Genomic DNA, 22,814 nt, shown 5'->3' on the forward strand with positions numbered 1-22,814 from the left:
TCCTCACCTAAGGGTCTAAAGTAAATTTCAGACGCATAACGAGCCTAACAAAGTTCTTGCCACAGTAAACAATGATACATCACGTAGGAAACTACAAGTTGTCACCATACCAGGAGTTTACCTGGAGAGAGTTTCGGGGGTCAACGCCCCCGCGGCCCGGTCTGTGACCAGGCCTCCTGGTGGATCAGCGCCTGATCAACCAGGCTGTTGCTGTTGGCTGCACGCAAACCAACGTACGAGCCACAGCCCGGCTGATCAGGAACTGACTTTAGGTGCTTGTCCAGTGCCAGCTTGAAGACTGCCAGGGGTCTATTGGTAATCCCCCTTATGTATGCTGGGAGGCAGTTGAACAGTCTCGGGCCCCTGACACTTATTGTATGGTCTCTTAACGTGCTAGTGACACCCCTGCTTTTCATTGGGGGGATGTTGCATCGTCTGCCAAGCATACACTCCAAACATATTTAAGTTCTACCAAAATAACAGAAGACAAATTATCCTGATAATTACTGGAGACCCTGACGTTGTGAACCTCTGCTGGTAGTGTGTAGTGCTACCCCAGGGTGCATGTAGTGCTACCCCAGGGTGCATGTAGTGCTACCCCAGGGTGCATGTAGTGCTACCCCAGGGTGCATGTAGTGCTACCCCAGGGTGCATGTAGTGCTACCCCAGGGTGCATGTGGTGCTACCCCAGGGTGCATGTAGTGCTACCCCAGGGTGCATGTAGTGCTACCCCAGGGTGCATGTAGTGCTACCCCAGGGTGCATGTAGTGCTACCCAAGGGTGCATGTAGTGCTACCCCAGGGTGCATGTAGTGCTACCCCAGGGTGCATGTAGTGCTACCCCAGGGTGCATGTAGTGCTACCCCAGGGTGCATGTGGTGCTACCCCAGGGTGCATGTAGTGCTACCCCAGGGTGCATGTAGTGCTACCCCAGGGTGCATGTAGTGCTACCCCAGGGTGGATGTAGTGCTACCCCAGGGTGCATGTAGTGCTACCCCAGGGTGCATGTAGTGCTACCCCAGGGTGCATGTAGTGCTACCCCAAGGTACATGTAGTGCTACCCCAGGGTGCATGTAGTGCTACCCCAGGGTGCATGTAGTGCTACCCCAGGGTGCATGTAGTGCTACCCCAGGGTGCATGTAGTGCTACCCAAGGGTGCATGTAGTGCTAGCCCAGGGTGCATGTAGTGCTACCCAAGGGTGCATGTAGTGCTACCCCAGGGTGCATGTAGTGCTACCCCAGGGTGCATGTAGTGCTACCCAAGGGTGCACGTAGTGCTGCCCCAGGGTGCATGTAGTGCTACCCAAGGGTACATGTAGTGCTACCCCAGGGTGCATGTAGTGCTACCCCAGGGTGCATGTGGTGCTACCCCAGGGTGCATGTAATGCTACCCCAGGGTGCATGTAGTGCTACCCCAGGGTGCATGTAGTGCTACCCCAGGGTACATATACTGCTACCCCAGGGTGCATGTAGTGCTACCCCAAGGTACATGTAGTGCTACCCCAAGGTACATGTAGTGCTACCCCAAGGTACATGTAGTGCTACCCCAAGGTACATGTAGTGCTACCCCAGGGTACATGTAGTGCTACCCCAAGGTACATGTAGTGCTACCCCAGGGTACATGTAGTGCTACCCCAGGGTACATGTAGTGCTACCCCAAGGTACATGTAGTGCTACCCCAAGGTACATGTAGTGCTACCCCAAGGTACATGTAGTGCTACCCCAGGGTACATGTAGTGCTACCCCAAGGTACATGTAGTGCTACCCCAAGGTACATGTAGTGCTACCCCAGGGTACATGTAGTGCTACCCCAAGGTACATGTAGTGCTACCCCAGGGTACATGTAGTGCTACCCCAAGGTACATGTAGTGCTACCCCAAGATACATGTAGTGCTACCCAAGGTACATGTAGTGCTACCCCAAGGTACATGTAGTGCTACCCCAAGGTACATGTAGTGCTACCCCAGGGTACATGTAGTGCTACCCCAAGGTACATGTAGTGCTACCCCAAGGTACATGTAGTGCTACCCCAAGGTACATGTAGTGCTACCCCAGGGTACATGTATTGCTACCCCAAGGCACATGTAGTGCTACCCCAAGGTACATGTAGTGCTATCCCAGGGTACATGTAGTGCTACCCAAGGTACATGTAGTGCTACCCCAGGGTACATGTAGTGCTACCCCAAGGTACATGTAGTGCTACCCCAAGGTACATGTAGTGCTACCCCAAGGTACATGTAGTGCTACCCCAGGGTACATGTAGTGCTACCCCAAGGTATATGTAGTGCTACCCCAAGGTACATGTAGTGCTTCCCCAAGGTACATGTAGTGCTACCCCAGGGTACATGTAGTGCTACCCCAGGGTACCTGTAGTGCTACCCCAAGGTACATGTAGTGCTACCCCAGGGTACATGTAGTGCTACCCCAAGGTACATGTAGTGCTACCCCAAGGTACATGTAGTGCTACCCCAAGGTACATGTAGTGCTACCCCAAGGTACATGTAGTGCTACCCCAAGGTGCATGTAGTGCTACCCCAGGGTGCATGTAGTGCTACCCCAGGGTGCATGTAGTGCAACCCCAGGGTGCATGTAGTGCTACCCCAAGGTACATGTAGTGCTACCCCAAGGTACATGTAGTGCTACCCCAAGGTACATGTAGTGCTACCCCAGGGTACATGTAGTGCTACCCCAGGGTACATGTAGTGCTACCCCAAGGTACATGTAGTGCTACCCCAAGGTACATGTAGTGCTACCCCAGGGTACATGTAGTGCTACCCCAGGGTACATGTAGTGCTACCCCAGGGTACATGTAGTGCTACCCCAGGGTGCATGTAGTGCTACCCGAAGGTACATGTAGTGCTACCCCAAGGTACATGTAGTGCTTCCCCAGGGTACATGTAGTGCTACCCCAAGGTACATGTAGTGCTACCCCAAGATACATGTAGTGCTACCCCAAGGTACATGTAGTGCTACCCCAAGGTACATGTAGTGCTACCCCAAGGTACATGTAGTGCTACCCCAAGGTACATGTAGTGCTACCCCAAGGTACATGTAGTGCTACCCCAAGGTACATGTAGTGCTACCCCAAGGTACATGTAGTGCTACCCCAAGGTACATGTAGTGCTACCCCAAGGTACATGTAGTGCTACCCCAAGGTACATGTAGTGCTACCCGAAGGTACATGTAGTACTACCCCAAGGTACATGTGCTACCCCAGGGTGCATGTAGTGCTACCCCAAGGTACATGTAGTGCTACCCCAGGGTACATGTAGTGCTACCCCAGGGTACATGTAGTGCTACCCCAAGGTACATGTAGTGCTACCCCAAGGTACATGTAGTGCTACCCCAAGGTACATGTAGTGCTACCCCAAGGTACATGTGCTACCCCAGGGTACATGTAGTGCTACCCCAAGGTACATGCAGTGCTACCCCAGGGTACATGTAGTGCTACACCAAGGTACATGTAGTGCTACCCAAGGTACATGTAGTGCTACCCCAAGGTACATGTAGTGCTACCCAAGGTACATGTAGTGCTACCCCAAGGTACATGTAGTGCTACCCCAAGGTACATGTAGTGCTACCCCAAGGTACATGTAGTGCTACCCCAAGGTACATGTAGTGCTACCCCAAGGTGGGCCCACGAGTCCTTTTCTCTTTCTGTGTCATGTCAATGACATGCCCATTACTGTTACATAGTTGACAGTACTCTCCTCGTGTCAGGAAAAAAGACCCAAAGGATATAATAAACTAGTACAAGAGGACCCCACTTATATAGCATGTTAGGTTCCAGGCTACTGTAGGGCCCTGGTTATGCAGCATGTTAGGTTCCAGGCTACTGTAGGGCCCTGGTTATGCAGCATGTTAGGTTCCAGGCTACTGTAGGGCCCTAGTTATACAGCATGTTAGGTTCCAGGCTACTGTAGGGCCCTGGTTATACAGCATGTTAGGTTCCAGGCTACTGTAGGGCCCTGGTTATACAGCATGTTAGGTTCCAGGCTACTGTAGGGCCCCTGGTTATACAGCATGTTAGGTTCCAGGCTACTGTAGGGCCCTGGTTATACAGCATGTTAGGTTCCAGGCTACTGTAGGGCCCTGGTTATACAGCATGTTAGGTTCCAGGCTACTGTAGGGCCCTGGTTATGCAGCATGTTAGGTTCCAGGCTACTGTAGGGCCCTAGTTATACAGCATGTTAGGTTCTGGGCTACTGTAGGGCCCTGGTTATACAGCATGTTAGGTTCCAGGCTACTGTAGGGCCCTGGTTATACAGCATGCTAGGTTCCAGGCTACTGTAGGGCCCTGGTTATACAGCATGCTAGGTTCCAGGCTACTGTAGGGCCCTAGTTATACAGCATGTTAGGTTCCGGGCTACTGTAGGGCCCTGGTTATACAGCATGTTAGGTTCCAGGCTACTGTAGGGCCCTGGTTATACAGCATGTTAGGCTCCAGGCTACTGTAGGGCCCTGGTTATACAGCATGTTAGGTTCCAAGCTATTGTAGGGCCCTGGTTATACAGCATGTTAGGTTCCAGGCTACTGTAGGGCCCTAGTTATACAGCATGTTAGGTTCCAGGCTACTGTAGGGCCCTGGTTATACAGCATGTTAGGTTCCAGGCTACTGTAGGGCCCTGGTTATACAGCATGTTAGGTTCCAGGCTACTGTAGGGCCCTAGTTATACAGCATGTTAGGTTCCAGGCTACTGTAGGGCCCTGGTTATACAGCATGTTAGGTTCCAGTCTACTGTAGGCCCCTGGTTATACAGCATGTTAGGCTCCAGGCTACTGTAGGGCCCTGGTTATACAGCATGTTAGGTTCCAGGCTACTGTAGGGCCCTAGTTATACAGCATGTTAGGTTCCAGGCTACTGTAGGGCCCTGGTTATACAGCATGTTAGGTTCCAGGCTACTGTAGGGCCCTAGTTATACAGCATGTTAGGTTCCAGGCTACTGTAGGGCCCTGGTTATACAGCATGTTAGGTTCCAGGCTACTGTAGGGCCCTAGTTATACAGCATGTTAGGTTCCAGGCTACTGTAGGGCCCTGGTTATACAGCATGTTAGGTTCCAGGCTACTGTAGGGCCCTGGTTATACAGCATGTTAGGCTCCAGGCTACTGTAGGGCCCTAGTTATACAGCATGTTAGGTTCCAGGCTACTGTAGGGCCCTGGTTATACAGCATGTTAGGTTCCAGGCTACTGTAGGGCCCTAGTTATACAGCATGTTAGGTTCCAGGCTACTGTAGGGCCCTGGTTATACAGCATGTTAGGTTCCAGGCTACTGTAGGGCCCTGGTTATACAGCATGTTAGGCTCCAGGCTACTGTAGGGCCCTGGTTATACAGCATGTTAGGTTCCAGGCTACTGTAGGGCCCTAGTTATACAGCATGTTAGGTTCCAGGCTACTGTAGGGCCCTGGTTATACAGCATGTTAGGTTCCAGGCTACTGTAGGGCCCTAGTTATACAGCATGTTAGGTTCCAGGCTACTGTAGGGCCCTGGTTATACAGCATGTTAGGTTCCAGGCTACTGTAGGGCCCTAGTTATACAGCATGTTAGGTTCCAGGCTACTGTAGGGCCCTGGTTATACAGCATGTTAGGTTCCAGGCTACTGTAGGGCCCTAGTTATACAGCATGTTAGGTTCCAGGCTACTGTAGGGCCCTGGTTATACAGCATGTTAGGTTCCAGGCTACTGTAGGGCCCTAGTTATACAGCATGTTAGGTTCCAGGCTACTGTAGGGCCCCTGGTTATACAGCAGATTAGGTTCTTGGTTACTGCTGTAAAGCAAAACACAGCTGTAAAGTGAAACATAGCCATTTTTCACTTTCAAAGACATATAAAAGCCTGATAACATGTTAACACTATCATATATTAAGTGAGCAATAGAACTAGGCCTAAAAAATGCACATACAGTACACACATTATTTACCTTAAAATGTTTTCGTCCATAGCTTACTGTGAGTGGTGAATACGTACATTTATTGCAGGAAGTCTGAATAAATTAAAGATGGGAATAACTGAAAACCACTGCATTAGCAAAATGCTGTAAAGTGAAGCACTGTAAAGCGGGGCCCTCCTATACTATTACTCAACTCAGGAAAAATACAGAAGCCAAATTATTTGGCTCAAAAGTATACCGTGTAGTGGGGAACCGTCTCAACAGTAACTATACTGAAATATCTGGCAATGTCATAGGTGAATTATAATGAATTAATCTTTTTCTTATTTTTTTTTTTAACGCAGTGGGCGTCTCCCACTGTGACCCAAATAGAAAAATGAAAGTTTTTCTTTTTACATTTAGTAATTTTTACAGAAGGGGTTACTAGCCCCTCAATATAATGAATAATGTAGCAGAAAAAAAAGCAAATGCCAGGTTAAAGCTGCTCTAGTTAAAAAAAGGCACAGTGTCTAGGTACTGAGGTTGGCAGCACACTAAGTCTATGGAGATTCTTCTTCTTCTTTATGTACTCCGCTATTACATAAAAGATGAAAAACAGACTACAAATTACCCAGAATATGATGGAGAGATTAATCCTGGAGTTGGGACCAAGAGAACAGGTAGGCCAGGATGAATTGCAAGATCTAGACGACATTTTTAACATGGCAAACAGAGTAAATCAACTGAAACTCAACCATGTACACAAAACCAGTGTCCATAATATCCTGATGCAAATTTTGTGAAGGTTAGGAAGCATGGCCAGTATGGTACCAGGGAAGGTGAACTATTATGTAGTACTCACAGTGGGTGGCTAGGCTTCAAACACCCACCTAGTAAACAATGGTTTGGAAAACTAACAAGTTGATAAATGAGACACTTATGCAACATTCTTCAGGCCAATGCAGAGAAAAAATGTTTTACTTGATCACGTCAAAACCAGTCCAACATACCCTTCTACCCCACCAACACACACACTTCTGCCCCTCCAACACCCCCTCCTGCCCCCTCCCCATTTATTTTATACATTTTCAAAAGCCCCCCGGGTTATGCAGAGCATAACTTGTCAGTTTTGTAAAACATTATTACAATGAATGAAAAATGCTGAACTTGAACCCTGTATAGTGTCTGGTGCGGTGTGGACAAACGTGACATAGGCTGTGTGCCCAATATTACACGACAGTCTCGTGTGTTAGTTATGTTGCTTTAATCTTATTAATACTAAAAGTTACCATATATGCTGTATGCATTACTCAGCAGCAATTTTTGAACATTTCCTGCATACACACATTTTTTTTTTTTTGTCAAATCCCAGAATGGGTGGGGTTCGATCCCATGACAAGCGAGTCTTAAAATTCACAGGTCTGTGAGTTTAAGAACTCACGTGCCACGGGATCAAACCCCACCTGTTTTGTAATTTGTTTGCACATATATCTATTTTTACATTTTAGGATAGGTCAGGATACATCAACCCATAAAAATGTATGTGTGACCCCATGCAACACGTACAGCAGGGCAGTGTGTGGAGGAACCACTGGGAGCACCAGGGAAGGAAGGCAAAGCCCTCATAATCTCCACATAATACCACAGCTTCAAGACAAGTCCCCTGGACCACTGCCATCCACACTGGCACTCCTTAAGATCTTCCTACAAAAACATTTTGGAGCCACCCGTGTTGAACCCAGGAGACATTGAAATCAGCATGGCTTCTGTGTGTGGTGCAAGGATTGGCTGAGTCATTAGATAAGTAACTCTAAAGCATCAACTCAGTTCCATAGGTACAATTTTAGGAAAAATGAATCATTGCACTGAACTTAATCAGGCAGCTGCTACCAAGACGAGTTATGCAACTAGACTAAAATAATTCAAAGTGAAATAAAGCACAATAAACAACCACAAGATAATACTTTATATTTATCAACCAATACATGTATATGCTTTTTAACCCTCACAAATTCCATAAAAGTTGGATATCTAAATGCCATTTTCTCATTTTCTGTAAAAGTATTTGATACAGTGTACTTTTAACAAATATTAATTATAAAAAGTTCTGGTTGTGAGGCATACAGCTACTGCATCATACACTGAAGCAGTACAATGAAACAGAGATAATAAATAATCAAAACAACAATCTATTTCCATAAATCAATCCAAAATTTTGCATGTCAGCACAAAGGGGGGAAAGAGTGCCAAGGGGAGGAGAGAGTGGCACTCCCAGCATGCCAGGCTGGCTTGTCTATCTTATCTAATCAACCTTGCTTATCTCTCCTGTCATTTTGCTCACACTGCTGCTTGTTACCCCACTCCAGCTCCCCCACCCCGCCTAACCCTTACAATAACTCTACCATATTCATGTCAGATATATTGTCATGTTCAAGTACAAATAAGAAATATTTACTTCCATTTACTTTGCTAATACAGTTTATGGACATGTAGTACCATCAACAACTGTACTTACATGTGTAGACAGGAGTACCTGTGCAATATAAATAAAGTTCTGATAATACAAACCTCGGAGAGAACTTACAACACTATTCAAACTGAAAAATTTAGATTTAAAAAGAGAATACATAGGAAAGTATTGGCCTGACAGTCAAACTCCCAAGAACCTTCGATAGAGAAATTACTTTGGAAAGATTTCAAAACTAGGATTGACAAATACTACATGAATGGGTGTAGCAGGCCAGTAGGCCTGCTAGAGTGCTCCTCCCTTCTTGAGCAGGTGTGAGTTGGACCTGCCTAGCATGAGCCAGTAGGCCTGTTGCAGTGCTCCTTCTTTCTTGTGTTCCTATGTTTTACGAGTGGAAACTGCTGCGAGTGAATAGAATGGTCCTCAAGATGGACGCGTTTCCTTGCACTATTGCTCCTGTCCATGTACAGTATCAGTAAATAAAAACTGTACTATACCTGGGTATTAATCAAATGTTCTAGTCTTCATCCTTATATAGAGCTTAGCTTTGAAATAAGCTGAGGAAGGATAACCTCTAAATTCAATAGAGTTAAAAAAAAAAAAAAGTAACGATTCTCACTTGCTCTGTAGAACATGGAGTACAAGGGTAACCCGTCACTACTGTAGGTCTAGGTAATTCCTGGGAATTTAACTCGAATCATTTTCATTCCCAGTATTTCAGTCCTCGTAACCTAACCTAACAAGCCTTAACCTAGCCAAACTTACCTTAACCTAGCTTAACATTCCTTAACCTAACCAAACTTACCTTAACCTAGCCTAACATGCCTTACCCTAAGCAAACTTACCTTAACCTAGCCTAACATGCCTTAACCTAATCAAACTTACCTTATCCTAACCTTACATATCTTACTCTAACTAAACCTGACAAACTACCCTAAGCTAACTACCATACCTAGCCGATTCCAAGTAAGCCTACCCTACCCTGCTATTATTTTTCAGACTTTTAATCAGTGTTTAAAAAAAGTGGAAATGGAAAATGCCAAGAGTCAAATAATAGAGTTAAATTCCCAGTCACCCATTTTACAACTGAAAGTAACTCACCTGTTGGTTGAGATGATCCTGCCAGCCTTGCTTATTTTTCTGCTGTGGCTGAAGGTGGTGGTTGTGAGACTCAGAGTTATGGAGGCCATCTGCCCACTCATGGTTGAGGGTGTGGTTTTGTGTTGAGAGAGAGTCACCAGCCTCCCAACCCCACTCAGAGCTCTTCTCTTTCAGAGCCCTGAGCTCATCCTGTAAGATCAAATTACTCACATTATTATTATTATTATTATTATTATTATTATTATTTATAACACATCGGTGGCCCAAAATGAAAGAAAAACCAAATCATAATCATAACCCAATGCTAAACTAGTAAGGGTCATACAGCGATACTCTTCTCATACAAGTAGTGTATGTAGCAGCAGATACAATTTACCTTTAAAATGATACAGTAATGGTCTAGGACCGAACCTTCAGCTAAACATTTATCACCAGTTTAAAGGTTAACAGTGAATTGTTTCAGCCATGGCAATGTGACTTTTATTAATTTATGTGATTGCTTTAATCAGAAAAAGAGCTAAACCCATAGGGAATTTATGAGGGAATGGGATCAAGAGCTCCACACCAGCATCAAGGTACAGTGGACCCTCGACTAATGCTATTAATCCGTTCCTGAGAGCTCATCGTTAGTCAAAATAATCGTTAGTCAAGTTAATTTTCCCCATAAGAAATAATGGAAATCAAATTAATCCGTGCAAGACACCCAAAAGTACAGTGGACCCCCGCTTAACGATCACCTCCCAATGCGACCAGTTATGTAAGTGTATTTATGTAAGTGCGTTTGTACGTGTATGTTTGGGGGTCTGAAATGGACTAATCTACTTCACAATATTCCTTATGGGAACAAATTCGGTCAGTACTGGCACCTGAACATACTTCTGGAATGAAAAAATATCGTTATCCGGGGGTCCACTGTATTGAAAAAAAAAAATTTTAACACATGAAATATTAATTTTAATACACACAAACTGAAGAAGACATGCACAGTTACATGACACTTACCTTTATTGAAGATCTGGTGATGATTGATGGGATGGGAAGAGGGGAGTGTGTTGATGGTCTTAGTGTTTAGAAGGGGAATCCCCTTCCATTAGGACTTGAGGTGGCAAGTCCTTTTTCGGGGTTACTTCCCTTCTTTTAATGCCACTAGGACCACCTTGAGAGTCACTGGACCTCTGTCGCACAACATATCTGCCCATAGAGGCCTGTACCTCCCGTTCCTTTATGACATTCCTAACGTGTTTCACAACATTGTCATTGTCACCATTAAACACTTGTTCAGGTTTCAGTCCTTCACTGTCTATGTACTCCTTGAATTCCTGCACATATTTTTCAGCTGCTTTTTGGTCCAAACTGGCAGCCTCACCATGCCTTATCACACTATGTATGCCACTACGATTCTTAAATCTCTCAAACCAACCTTTGCTGGCCTTAAATTCACTCACATCACCACTAGTTGCTGGCATTTTTCTAATTAAATCGTCATGCAACTTCCTAGCCTTTTCACATATGATCGCTTGAGAGATGCTATCTCCTGCTATCTGTTTTTCGTTTATCCATACCAATAACAGTCTCTCAACATCTTCTATCACTTGTGATCTCAGTTTCGAAAACATAGTTGCACCTTTGGCAAGAACAGCTTCCTTGATTGCCGTTTTCTTGGCCACAATAATAGCGATGGTTGATTGGGGTTTTGTGTACAGCCTGGCCAGCTCGGAGACATTCACTCCACTTTCATACTTAGCAATGATCTCTCTCTTCATATCCATAGTAATTCTCATCCTTTTTGCTGTAGGGCTGGCACTAGAAGTTTTCTTGGGGCCCATGGTGACTTATTTTGCAGGTGCAATCACTAAAAAGGCTGTGATAATATGAAATGTTCCGATTGTATGCTTGGAAGCGACCGCGGTGGCTGGCTGGCTTGTAAACACTGGCCAGAAGTGGACGCGTCTGACAGACGGAAGGAATAGTGTTGGTCGAGTTTTTTAACGCTAATCGAGGCAAAATTTTTGCGATAAATATATCACTAGTCAGATTTATCGTTAATCGATGCCATCGCTGGTCGAGGGTCCACTGTATTTCCCTTGAGATGCCAAAACTTTTAAATAAACTGTATTGATCATTCTCTTTAACCAATGCTAAAGAAAAAAAATTTGTGTTGCATTATCATTCTTAATGACACATTTCTGTCTAAAAGTACAACAAACAAAACTGAAATAAAGATGGATTATTCTATTATATTCATGGGGAAAGCACAAAAGAAAAATAGGACTCTTACAACACCTTGGGAATGGGAGGTAATCAGATTTGATTCATGGAAAAGGAGAATACCTCCAGTTCCTTAGATCAAGAAAGCATGAACCGAGCTCTTAAAAAAATGGCAATGAATTCATTTACTAACATTTCAACATTGCAAAACAACTTCAAAGAACTTAATGTATTTTCTCTCATCTAGTTGCTACATAGTACTTGTGAGATTTAGCACACATTAATATACTGTATAATTCACTGACGTTATTTTTCCTGTTTTCACTGTCCTTGATGGTAGTAAAGATATCTTGTAGTTACCCCTTTCCTTCCTCTGATCAAACCTGATTATTCCCATCCCTCCCATTGCCAGGCACTGTATAACCCATAAGGGTTTAGCACTTCCCAAGAGTACATAAAACTGCCTCTCATCGCTTAATGACGGAGTTCCATTCCTATGACCATGTCAGTAAACGAATTCATCACTAAGTGAGGAGCATACTAAAATGGTAGTGGGATTGTGTCAGTCATCTTTGACATTGTTTTAATGTCACCTTTGCATCATTTATAACATTTCTGGTATATTTTTAAATGTTTATACAGTAGTGTACTGTATACTGTAATAAACATAATAGAGGAAATCAGCTCTAATATACATCACTTGGGTATGCATACTGATCAGAGAGCCCATCGCAAGTCTGAGTCGTCAGTAAACGAGTACGTCGTTAAGTGAGGAGAGGCTGTACTACTGAAATTCTTTCAATCTTTTATTTATGAAGGGATTCAGGAAACTGGTTAGCCAAACTTGCGTCTTGGAGGTGGGACGTACAGTGCCTGCACTCTGAAGGAAGGGTGGGGGTGCTGTAGTTAAAGGGTTATCAGACAAGTGATGTTAGTACACTTCTGGGAAGACAGTAATTGAATGATGGTAAAAGTGTTTCTTCCTTTAGAGGGTACCCTACCTCTTGCGAAAATTTTTACTTTTACGCGATCAGTCACCTCTTACGACACGCATGGCTTATGGATTCTTCTCCACTTTCCCATGGAACTGAGTATTCTATTCTTATTATATATTCATTCAAAAGTGCTAACCCACATGGGATCATTTAGCACCCAGGAAATGGGAGGCAATCAGGTTTAATCCAAGGAAAAGAAGAGTAGCTCCAATTCTTTTGATTAACCCTTTGAGGGTTTTCGTCGTACTAGTACGTCTTACGCGTAGGGGTTTTTGACGTACTAGTACTCATAAATTCTAGCGACCTCAAATCTAGTGGGAGAAAGCTGGTAGGCCTTCATATGAAAGAATGGGTCTATGTGGTCAGTGTGCACAGTCTAAAAAAAATCCTGCAGCACACGGTGCATAATGAGAAAAAAAAAACTTTTTCCATTTTTTTTTAATAAATCAGCGACTTTGCAGTGTATTTTCTTATAGTATTTATTGTTGTATTCTAGTTTTCTTGGTCTCATTTTATAGAATGGAAGACATATTACTGAAATTGAGATGATTTTGACTGGTTTTACAATGAAAGGTGCCTTGAAATTGAGTTCAAAGTAGCAGAAATGTTCGATTTTTACCAAACTTCAAAAGTAAACAAATCGTGCCAAGCGTGCAATACACATCAACTGGTGAGTCTAATATTCTTTCACAAGTGCACCAATAATATTTATACCATTTTTTACACTAATGCAGTAGTCTGCATAACAGTAAATCTTATATTTTTTGTGAGAATAAAAATTCAAAGTGGAAAGCAAAAGAATATAAGAGGGGCCTTGAGACGTGACTAATGACTAGAGGAAATGTCATTTTAGTGCCAGGAATGTCTTTCTTGTTTATTCTGGACCCTATTCCGAAATTGGCATCTTTTGAAATTTGTGTGAAATTGGCAAAATTGCTAAATTCTGACCACTGTACTGGATAGTTGAATTTATAAATGGGTGGTTTCTTGCACCCATTCGATAGAAAAAATGGAGTTCTAGCGAAATATTCATGTTTTTTGTCGACTAGTACAGTGAAATTGGCCGAAAATGGGGCTCAAAGTGGGCAAAATCGCCGATCCGTAAACATCGCCGAGACCGCTAACTTTGCGAGAGCATAAGTCCGTAAGTTTTCTATCAAATTCCAAACTTTTGGTGTCGTTATGATCGGGAAAAGATTCTCTATCTTTTCATAAGAGAAAATATTTTTTTTTTTTTTTTAAATTTGGCCGACCCTGAGAACGAGTTTCGGAGAGGGCCTGTCGACCCTCAAAGGGTTAAGAGCCCTTTACCATCATGGCATCCATATGTAGGGTACCCACACCTAGGCACCCCCTAAGTTTTCCTTGAGAGATACATCATCCAGAGTAAGTTATTTCTAGTTTGGCTAGTTTGGTTTCAGCTGGACTTGCTAGGCTAGGTTTATTTTCATGTAAGGTATTCATCAGTTATCGTGTGACCACACCCCATCTGCATGTCTATCTGTGACATCTCTACATTCATTTGCATATCTATTGCAAAACTGCCATAATTGTGTATATCAAACTGAATTATCTGCCAGTGAAATTTATAGCTTTAAGGTATTTGCATATGAATCTATTTGCCATCTAAATATACAGTCATCTATTGATTTACAGAGGGGCTGGCTATTGAGTGCATGAGCGAGTGATAGGTATGAAAGAGTATAAGTGGAGTGAGAGTCACATGTTTCTTCTTGAGTAACTACTAACAGTGGAAATCAGTGCCAATAGACACTGTATCCACATCCACTGCCCAAGACTCTTCAACTTTCTACAGTTCTACCAGCAAATATAAAAAATATTGCAGAAACAGATGAAGGCTTTCAATAGGAAACTGGGAATAGTCCTATAGGAAATGCCAATTCAGCCAGATTGTAGTGGCTAAGTAGGCTTGCAGGCTGCTGGCAGCAACAGTCTGGTTGAAGATAAGAGATAAGATTTCGTTCGGATTTTTAACCCCGGAGGGTTAGCCACCCAGGATAACCCAAGAAAGTCAGTGCGTCATCGAGGACTGTCTAACTTATTTCCATTGGGGTCCTCAATCTTGTCCCCCAGGATGCGACTCACACCAATCGACTAACACTCAGGTACCTATTTGCTGCTAGGTGAACAGGACAACAGGTGTAAGGAAACACGTCGAAATGTTTCCACCCACCGGGAATCGAACCCGGGCCCTTCGTGTGTGAAGCAGGAGCTTTAGCCACCAGGCCACTGGGCCACCAACTAAAAAAATCTGCCCTCAGGTCAGACTGAAAAAGCAGAACTCTTGGTATCAGTCATGGGTATGGTATTTAGCACATACGAGGATACAGGTATGTATGTATTAGAAAATATGTATCGTTAAGAGGTAAAAATGTACAGCGACTTTCATAAATGGGGGAGGTGGAAGTATTGAGGGACAACCTCCTACCCTACCAATATTACGGTCTATAGTCCCTCACCAGGGGCTAGTAACCCCTTCTCCTGTATAAATTACAGCCTCTCCTCGCTTAACGATGGAGTTCCGTTCCTAAGACCATGTCGTTAAACGAATTCGTTGCTAAGTGAGAAGCATACTATAATGGTAGTGAGTTTGTGTCAACCATCTTTAATATTGTTTTAATGTCACCTTTGCACCATTGATAACATTTCTGGTATGTTTTTAAATGTTTATACTGTAGCGTACTGTATACTGAAATAAACAGAACAGAAGAAATCAGCTCTAATATACATTATTTAGGTATGAATACTCATCAGAGAGCCCGTCATAAGTCTGAGGTGTCGGTAAACGAGTACGTTGCTAAGTGAGAAGAGGCTGTACTAAATGTAAAAAAGGAAAACTTTCACTGTTCTCTTTTAGGTCACCCTTCCTCAGTGGGAGACAACTGGTAAGTTAAAAAACAAGGTTCCCCACCAATGATTTAGTCTACTCCAAAGATGTAGCCAACCATTACCCCTTGATGCCATAGCCTATTATTATTACAATCATGGAGGATGAACTAAATCCATTAGGGTCCTACAAAGCAAGGAGAATGAGAGGTAATCAGACTTGATCAGAGGAAGGGATGGGCAACACCAATTCCTTGGATCAAGAGCTGCCCTTCAATATCAAAGTACCCTCCTTGAAAAGACATGCAGCTTGTGAGAAGGCATTGTGCATGCGTACTTCACGTTGTTGCAGCTGCTGGCGGAGAAGGTTGACCTGGTGAGCACTGTGCAGGTTGGAAGCTTGCAGTCGCTCCTCCACCTCCGCTTGACTCCGCTTACATTCCTCAACCTAGAACAAGCAGAAACTTCTCTGAACACACGCCTCACAATTTAACCTGAGTTACAATAATAAAATGACTAAAGGCATAAAAAATGTCACACTTCATAACCGAGTTAAAAATATTATTATTCTATTACAATCATGGAGCAACACCAAACCCATAGGAGTCACAAAGCCCCTGAGGAGTGAACAGCAATCATGTTCAGTCCAAGTTCTGCCACTCCCCTCCCTATACCTACTGTATACTGGGAAAGATTAGATAGTCTTTACCACATGATGACAAACAAGGCATGTAACAAATATAAAAACACTGCATGAAACCACATATTATTTATAAAATCTAAGCATATACCGGTAATATTATCAAGTCACCGAGGAGTTTGTCATCCTGGGTACCTTAACTGAAGCAGCACCTTCAATATGTCATTGTCACATTATTATTTTTTTTTTTAACACATCAGCCATTTCCCATGGAGGCAGGGTGACCCAAAAAAGAAGAAACACTTTCATTATCACTCACTCCATCACTGTCTTGCCAGAGGCGTGCCATTACAACAGTTCAAGCACTGCAACATATCTCCACCCCTCCTATTATTATTATTATTATTATTATTATTATTATTATTATTACACTAATGGAAAAGCACTAAATCCTTAGGGAGTATGAGGTACAGTAATTAGGTTTATTACTGTCACAGACTCTTAACTGCTTTTACAACGATACATGATAGTTTGCCCAGAGTACACTGCAAAACATTGAGTAGCAACAGCTTCAAAAGATACTTTTATCTAATATTTATACTGCAACAGGGAAATTTCCTGCCCAATGAATCACCTACAATGTCAAGTTTTTCAAGGCGTTTCCTTAAATCATTATCAAATCTCCTGTCACTGCTGATAATATGACCCAGATAGATTAAGTGTAACACCAAGGTGTGAGAGGAGTCATCAAATTTGGCAGTTAACATAATTAACTTAAAAGATTTCATACGATGGATGATCATGCACTTCATTTTGACTGAGTTATACTGTATATTATGCAATATTTAACTGCAGAAGTTGACAAACAGTACTACAAGATAAAGGCAGTACCACAAGATACAAACAGTACCACAAGATACAAACAGTACCACAAGATACAAACAGTACCACAAGATACAAACAGTACCACAAGATACAAACAGTACCACAAGATACAAACAATACCACGAGATACAAATAGTACACCACAAGATACAAACAGCACATCACAAGATACAGATACAAATAAGGAGAGGCTGTCTACTCACACTACAGAATATACAGCAGATCTCTCTGACGAATCAGTGGGAATAAATTTATACCCTGGAAACTAAGTTAAATCCAATTAGACTAACAGTGCCTTCTTATCAAGAATTAACCTCAAAATGAGTTTGCTGGAAAGCCAAATGAACTAAAATTGCAATGTAAATTGGACAATATCTTGGTCCAAGCTGGGCCATTGTCTGAACCAAGATGGACCAAATTATCAAAAGATATACCTTGATATAGCTTTAATGAGTTTTAAATTCTACTCCATCAGCCTGGTGCTAGGTCAGGCTTATGGTTCGTAAAAGAACAAAAAAGCACAATACTGTGACTGAACCAATACACAAATAACCTGCACATAGGACAGAGGTATCAACAATGTTTTGGTCCAAGTCAGACCAAAACATCGCTGCAAGCTTCTCTCTCCTGTGTGCTGATTACTATTTGTGTATTATGGGTTCATTGCTAATAGTTGCCACCTTGGTACTGTGACTTTTAAGTATGAAAATGCATTAGCATAACCAAGGGCTTTCTGCATGCACAACCAAATGTCACCCATCACTGTACAATTATTATTATTATTATAATCATAACTAAGCACTAAACCCACAAGGGTCATACAATGCTCTCATCACTGTATAAATACAGTGGTACCCCGAGTTTCATACAAAATTCGTTCCAGAAGGCTGTTCAAGTGCCGTTACCAAACAAATTTGTTCCCATAAGGAATAACGTAAATTAGATTAGCCCATTTCAGACACCCAAAAATACACTTACAATAATACACTTGCATAACTGTTCGAGTTGGGAGCTGTACGAAACTCAGGGCACCACTGTATTGTATCATGTGGAAATAAATGTTTGACTTAGCTACTTTCACTTCCACCTACAATACAATTTTTATTTTCTTTTTAAAGGTTACAATGTGTGATTTACATTTTATAATATGTGGGCCATGGCCTGGTGGCTGAAGCTTTTGCTTCACATGGTGAGGTGTCTGGGTTTGATTCCCAGCTAGGGTTGAAACATTAGGCATGTTTCCTTACACCGGTTATCTATGTTCACCTATCAGTAAAAAATGGGTACCTGGGTGTTAATCGACTGGTGTGGGTCACATCCTGGGACAAAATTGACCTAATTTGCTCGAAATGCTCTGCATAACAAAGGGCTTTCTATATAGTAGCATGTGGTTGATGTCAGCTATGGTCTGTATACCTTGTACATGTACTTGTAGAAATAAAGATATTATTATTATTAATATTTTGAAGTACAAAGAAAGCCACTAACTTGCCTGAGCACTTCTGATGAATCACTTCAATTATACTCCTAATTGTCATCAACACAAATTGAACAATTATCTCAATCTCAATTCGTTCCCTGGCTTTATTTTCCATTTTCACAATGGGCTATTTCCCCACCCCTCAACCCCTTTTTTTATCATCTCACTTTCTTCTCAACCACTCTCCCCCCTCTCCCCTCTATTCAACTTACCCTTACCTCACAATCCCATTCAACAGCACCCCTACTTCACCTCAACCCCATCCCCACTCCACCTCAACCCCATCCCCACTTCACCTCAACCCCATCCCCACTCCACCTCAACCCCATCCCCACTCCACCTCAACCCCATCCCCACTCCACCTCAACCCCATCCCCACTCCACCTCAACCCCATCCCCACTCCACCTCAACCCCATCCCCACTCCACCTCAACCCCATCCCCACTCCACCTCAACCCCATCCACACTCCACCTCAACCCCATCCCCACTATCACAACCTTCACCCCAACCTATCCCAGCCCCACTGCTTATCTCGACCATTCAACCCACCCCCACTCCACCTCATCCCCATCCCCACTCCACCTCAACCCCATCCCCACTCCACCTCAACCCCATCCCCACTATCACAACCTACACCCCAACCTATCCCAGCCCCACTGCTTATCTCGACCATTCAACCCACCCCCACTCCACCTCAACCCCATCCCCACTCCATCTCAACCCCATCCCCACTATCACAACCTTCACCCCAACCTATCCCAGCCCCACTGCTTATCTCGACCATTCAACCCACCCCCACTCCACCTCAACCCCATCCCCACTCCCACTCAACCCCATCCCCACTCCATCTCAACCCCATCCCCACTATCACAACCTTCACCCCAACCTATCCCAGCCCCACTGCTTATCTCGACCGCCCCCCACTCCACCTCAACCCCATTCCCACTCCATTTCAACCCCATCTGCACTATCACAACCTTCACCCCAACCTATCCCAGCCCCACTGCTTATCTCGACCATTCAACCCACCCCCACTCCACCTCAACCCCATCCCCACTCCACCTCAACCCCATCCCCACTCCATCTCAACCCCATCCCCACTATCACAACCTTCACCCCAACCTATCCCAGCCCCACTGCTTATCTCGACCATTCAACCCACCCCTATTCCACCTCAACCCCATCCCCACTCCACCTCAACCCCATCCCCACTTCATCTCAACCCCATCCCCACTATCACAACCTTCACCCCAACCTATCCCAGCCCCACTGCTTATCTCGACCATTCAACCCACTCCCACTCCACCTCAACCCCATCCCCACTCCATCTCAACCCCATCCGCACTATCACAACCTTCACCCCAACCTATCCCAGCCCCACTGCTTATCTCGACCATTCAACCCACCCCCACTCCACCTCAACCCCATCCCCACTCCACCTCAACCCCATCCCCACTCCATCTCAACCCCATCCCCACTATCACAACCTTCACCCCAACCTATCCCAGCCCCACTGCTTATCTCGACCATTCAACCCACCCCCCTTCCACCTCAACCCCATCCCCACTCCACCACAACCCCATCCCCACTCCATCTCAACCCCATCCCCACTATCACAACCTTCACCCCAACCTATCCCAGCCCCACTGCTTATCTCGACCATTCAACCCACTCCCACTCCACCTCAACCCCATCCCCACTCCATCTCAACCCCATCCCCACTATCACAACCTTCACCCCAACCTATCCCAGCCCCACTGCTTATCTCGACCATTCAACCCACCCCCACTCCACCTCAACCCCATCCCCACTATCACAACTTTCACCCCAACCTATCCCAGCCCCATAGCTTATCTCGACCATTCAATCCCCCCCACTCCATAAGCCTTACCCCCATTTTCACTCCCCCCCCCCCCGCCACCTTGCATAAACAACACAAACGGACATCCGCTACCACCCAAGGCTAACTTCCGGCACCCTCCCTCCCTCCATTCTTCCCTCCCTGCCTCCATCCATTCCTTCTTCCCTCCATTCTTCCCTCCCTGCCTACATCCATCCATCCATCTCTCCATTCTTCCCTCCCACCTCCATTCTTCCCTCCCTGCCTCCATCCATCCCTCCCTCCCTCCATTCTTCCCTTCCTGCCTCCTTCCACTCCTCTTTCTCCCTCCCTGCCTCCTTCCACTCCCCTCCCTCTCTCCTTCCATCCCTCCCTCCCTGCCTCCTTCCACTCCCCTCCCTCTCTCCTTCCATCCCTCCCTCCCTGCCTCCTTCCACTCCCCTCCCTCCCTCCCTGCCTCCTTCCACTCCCCTCCCTCCCTCCCTCCATTCTTCCCTCCCTCCTTCCATCCCTCCCTTTCTTCATTCTCTTTTTCCCCATTATTTTTTTTCACTTTTCTATCTCCCTCTTTCTCTTACTTTCCCTTCCGTCTTTCACTTTATTTTCCCTCTGTCCTGTTCCTCTTTTTCTCTTTCACTTATTATATCTCGTTCTTTTTCTTACTCCTCTCTCTCTTCTGCTCTCTCTTTCTCTTACTTCTTTTTCACTAGTCACCCCCTTTCTTCCCCTTTCTCTTACCCCTCCCTCCATCTTTTATTCTCCCTTCCTCCCTCCTTTCTCTTACTCTCCCTGAGAGACAATCACATTACAATAAATAAGTTTTTATAAACTCTATGGAAAATACAAGCCACATTTTGTCGACAATTTTTCTAGTATAGTAAGTATACCTGGAGTCTACTAGAAGCCTACCTGGAGTCTATTTCAGGAGACTCGCCACCCCCATAGCCAAATCCTAGACCAGAACTACCAGTTACTAGCCTGATCAACCAGACTGTTGATGCCAGTTGCATGTAGCCCAACATACTACAGTATATGTACCACAGCCAGGCCAATCAGGAACTAACTTCAGGAACCTAAGCTCCCTCTTAAAGACAGTTAAATGCTGTTGGTAATTCCCTTATGCACAAAGGCAGGGTGGTGAAGAGTCTTGGTCCCTTTGCATTTACTGAGCTCTTTCTCTTAGTATACCAACTGTGTCCCTGCTTTTCACTGGAGGTATCCTGCACTGTCTGCTAACCTCTTGCTTTCATAGGCAGTGATTTCAGTGTACAGGTTAATAAAGATAAAGATTTTATTTCTTTGCAATGTTTATATTGTGTGATTACAATTTTGACTGAAGTACATATTTGAGTGAATTTCCACAAGCAGTGACAGTTCTCTACTGGAGGACTTTTATTTATAGGGAAGTAGTAGTAACCTTGCTTGGATCATAGAACAGTGGGAAATAGGAGATAATCAATTTTCATCTTAGGGGAAGGTAGGTCCAATTCTTTGATTTAAGACCTTTTTACTGGCATCAAGGGAAGTATAGATTTCTAACTTCAACAACCCATCCTAACATTCAGTTTACTACCAGATCCACTTCTATACATCCTATTACTAGATCCACTTCTATACATCCTATTACTAGATCCACTTATACATCCTATTACTAGATCCACTTCTATACATCCTATTACTAGATCCACTTATACATCCTATTACTAGATCCACTTCTATACATCCTATTACTAGATACACTTATACATCCTATTACTAGATCCACTTCTATACATCCTATTACCAGATCCTATACTATACACCCCTTCTACCCTTCACTACTTTCCCTTCACTACTTTCATCTTTCCCTTCAGTACTTTACATCTTAGCTTACATTGCTCTGTATCCCCAGCCATCAGTTCCACTACCCTCCCTCTCTTCAGTATCTAACGTGGTAAATAAGAGACATGTTACTGAGAGATTTCTCTCTCAGTAAAGATACTCGGGTGTTACACAGTGTCTTATTCAGCAACAATGTGTCAGTATTATGTACCTTTGATTTAATAATACATGTCTGATACAGCAACATCATGGAATCTTGGTACAGAGACTGTCTTCTAAAACTATACTTCTAAATATCTGACCCACCTTATGGGTCTGACCTGCCTCCACTTGTGGGCCTTGCCCATATGTGACCATGTCTACAACTGCTGCATCTCTCCATGTCTTTCACTGGCTCTCTTATAAAATGCTGCTTCCTCATGTCTCTGTATTAGACTGATAAAGCTTGTGGAGAGCCAAACATCTCTTAATAAAGATATCAAAGTATTGCTCTTTATCTCCCACCTCCCTTTATTACTCTTCCTCCTTCCCTTTAGTATCCTTTGATATACCTTTTATGAGTTTTGAGTCTCTCTCAACTCTCAGAGCCAGGCCATGGGCCAGGCTCATCTGGTGCTTGCCTCATCAACTAGGCTGTACCTTCATATCTAAAGAATAAAAAG

The 22,814-nt window shown here is 44.1% G+C and overlaps 1 protein-coding gene across 3 annotated transcripts in view; it reads right to left on the minus strand.

Moving 5' to 3' along the window:
* The window catches only part of LOC128703627 (thyroid receptor-interacting protein 11), a 210,690-nt gene that overhangs the window by 175,794 nt on the left and 12,082 nt on the right, over positions 1-22,814 (minus strand). For 2 of the 3 annotated variants that reach the window (XM_053798360.2, XM_053798359.2), the window contains 2 exons: positions 15,823-15,933; positions 9,436-9,624 (listed from right to left, as the gene is read on the minus strand). In XM_053798360.2, coding sequence (XP_053654335.1) covers positions 9,436-9,624; positions 15,823-15,933 — 300 coding nt within the window. Of the gene's footprint in view, positions 1-9,435; positions 9,625-15,822; positions 15,934-22,814 lie in introns of those variants that run through there. The other variant, XM_053798362.2, reaches the window with a different exon arrangement.

This window comes from Cherax quadricarinatus, chromosome 76, assembly GCF_038502225.1.
Source record: "Cherax quadricarinatus isolate ZL_2023a chromosome 76, ASM3850222v1, whole genome shotgun sequence".
NCBI classification, from domain to species: domain Eukaryota; kingdom Metazoa; phylum Arthropoda; class Malacostraca; order Decapoda; family Parastacidae; genus Cherax; species Cherax quadricarinatus.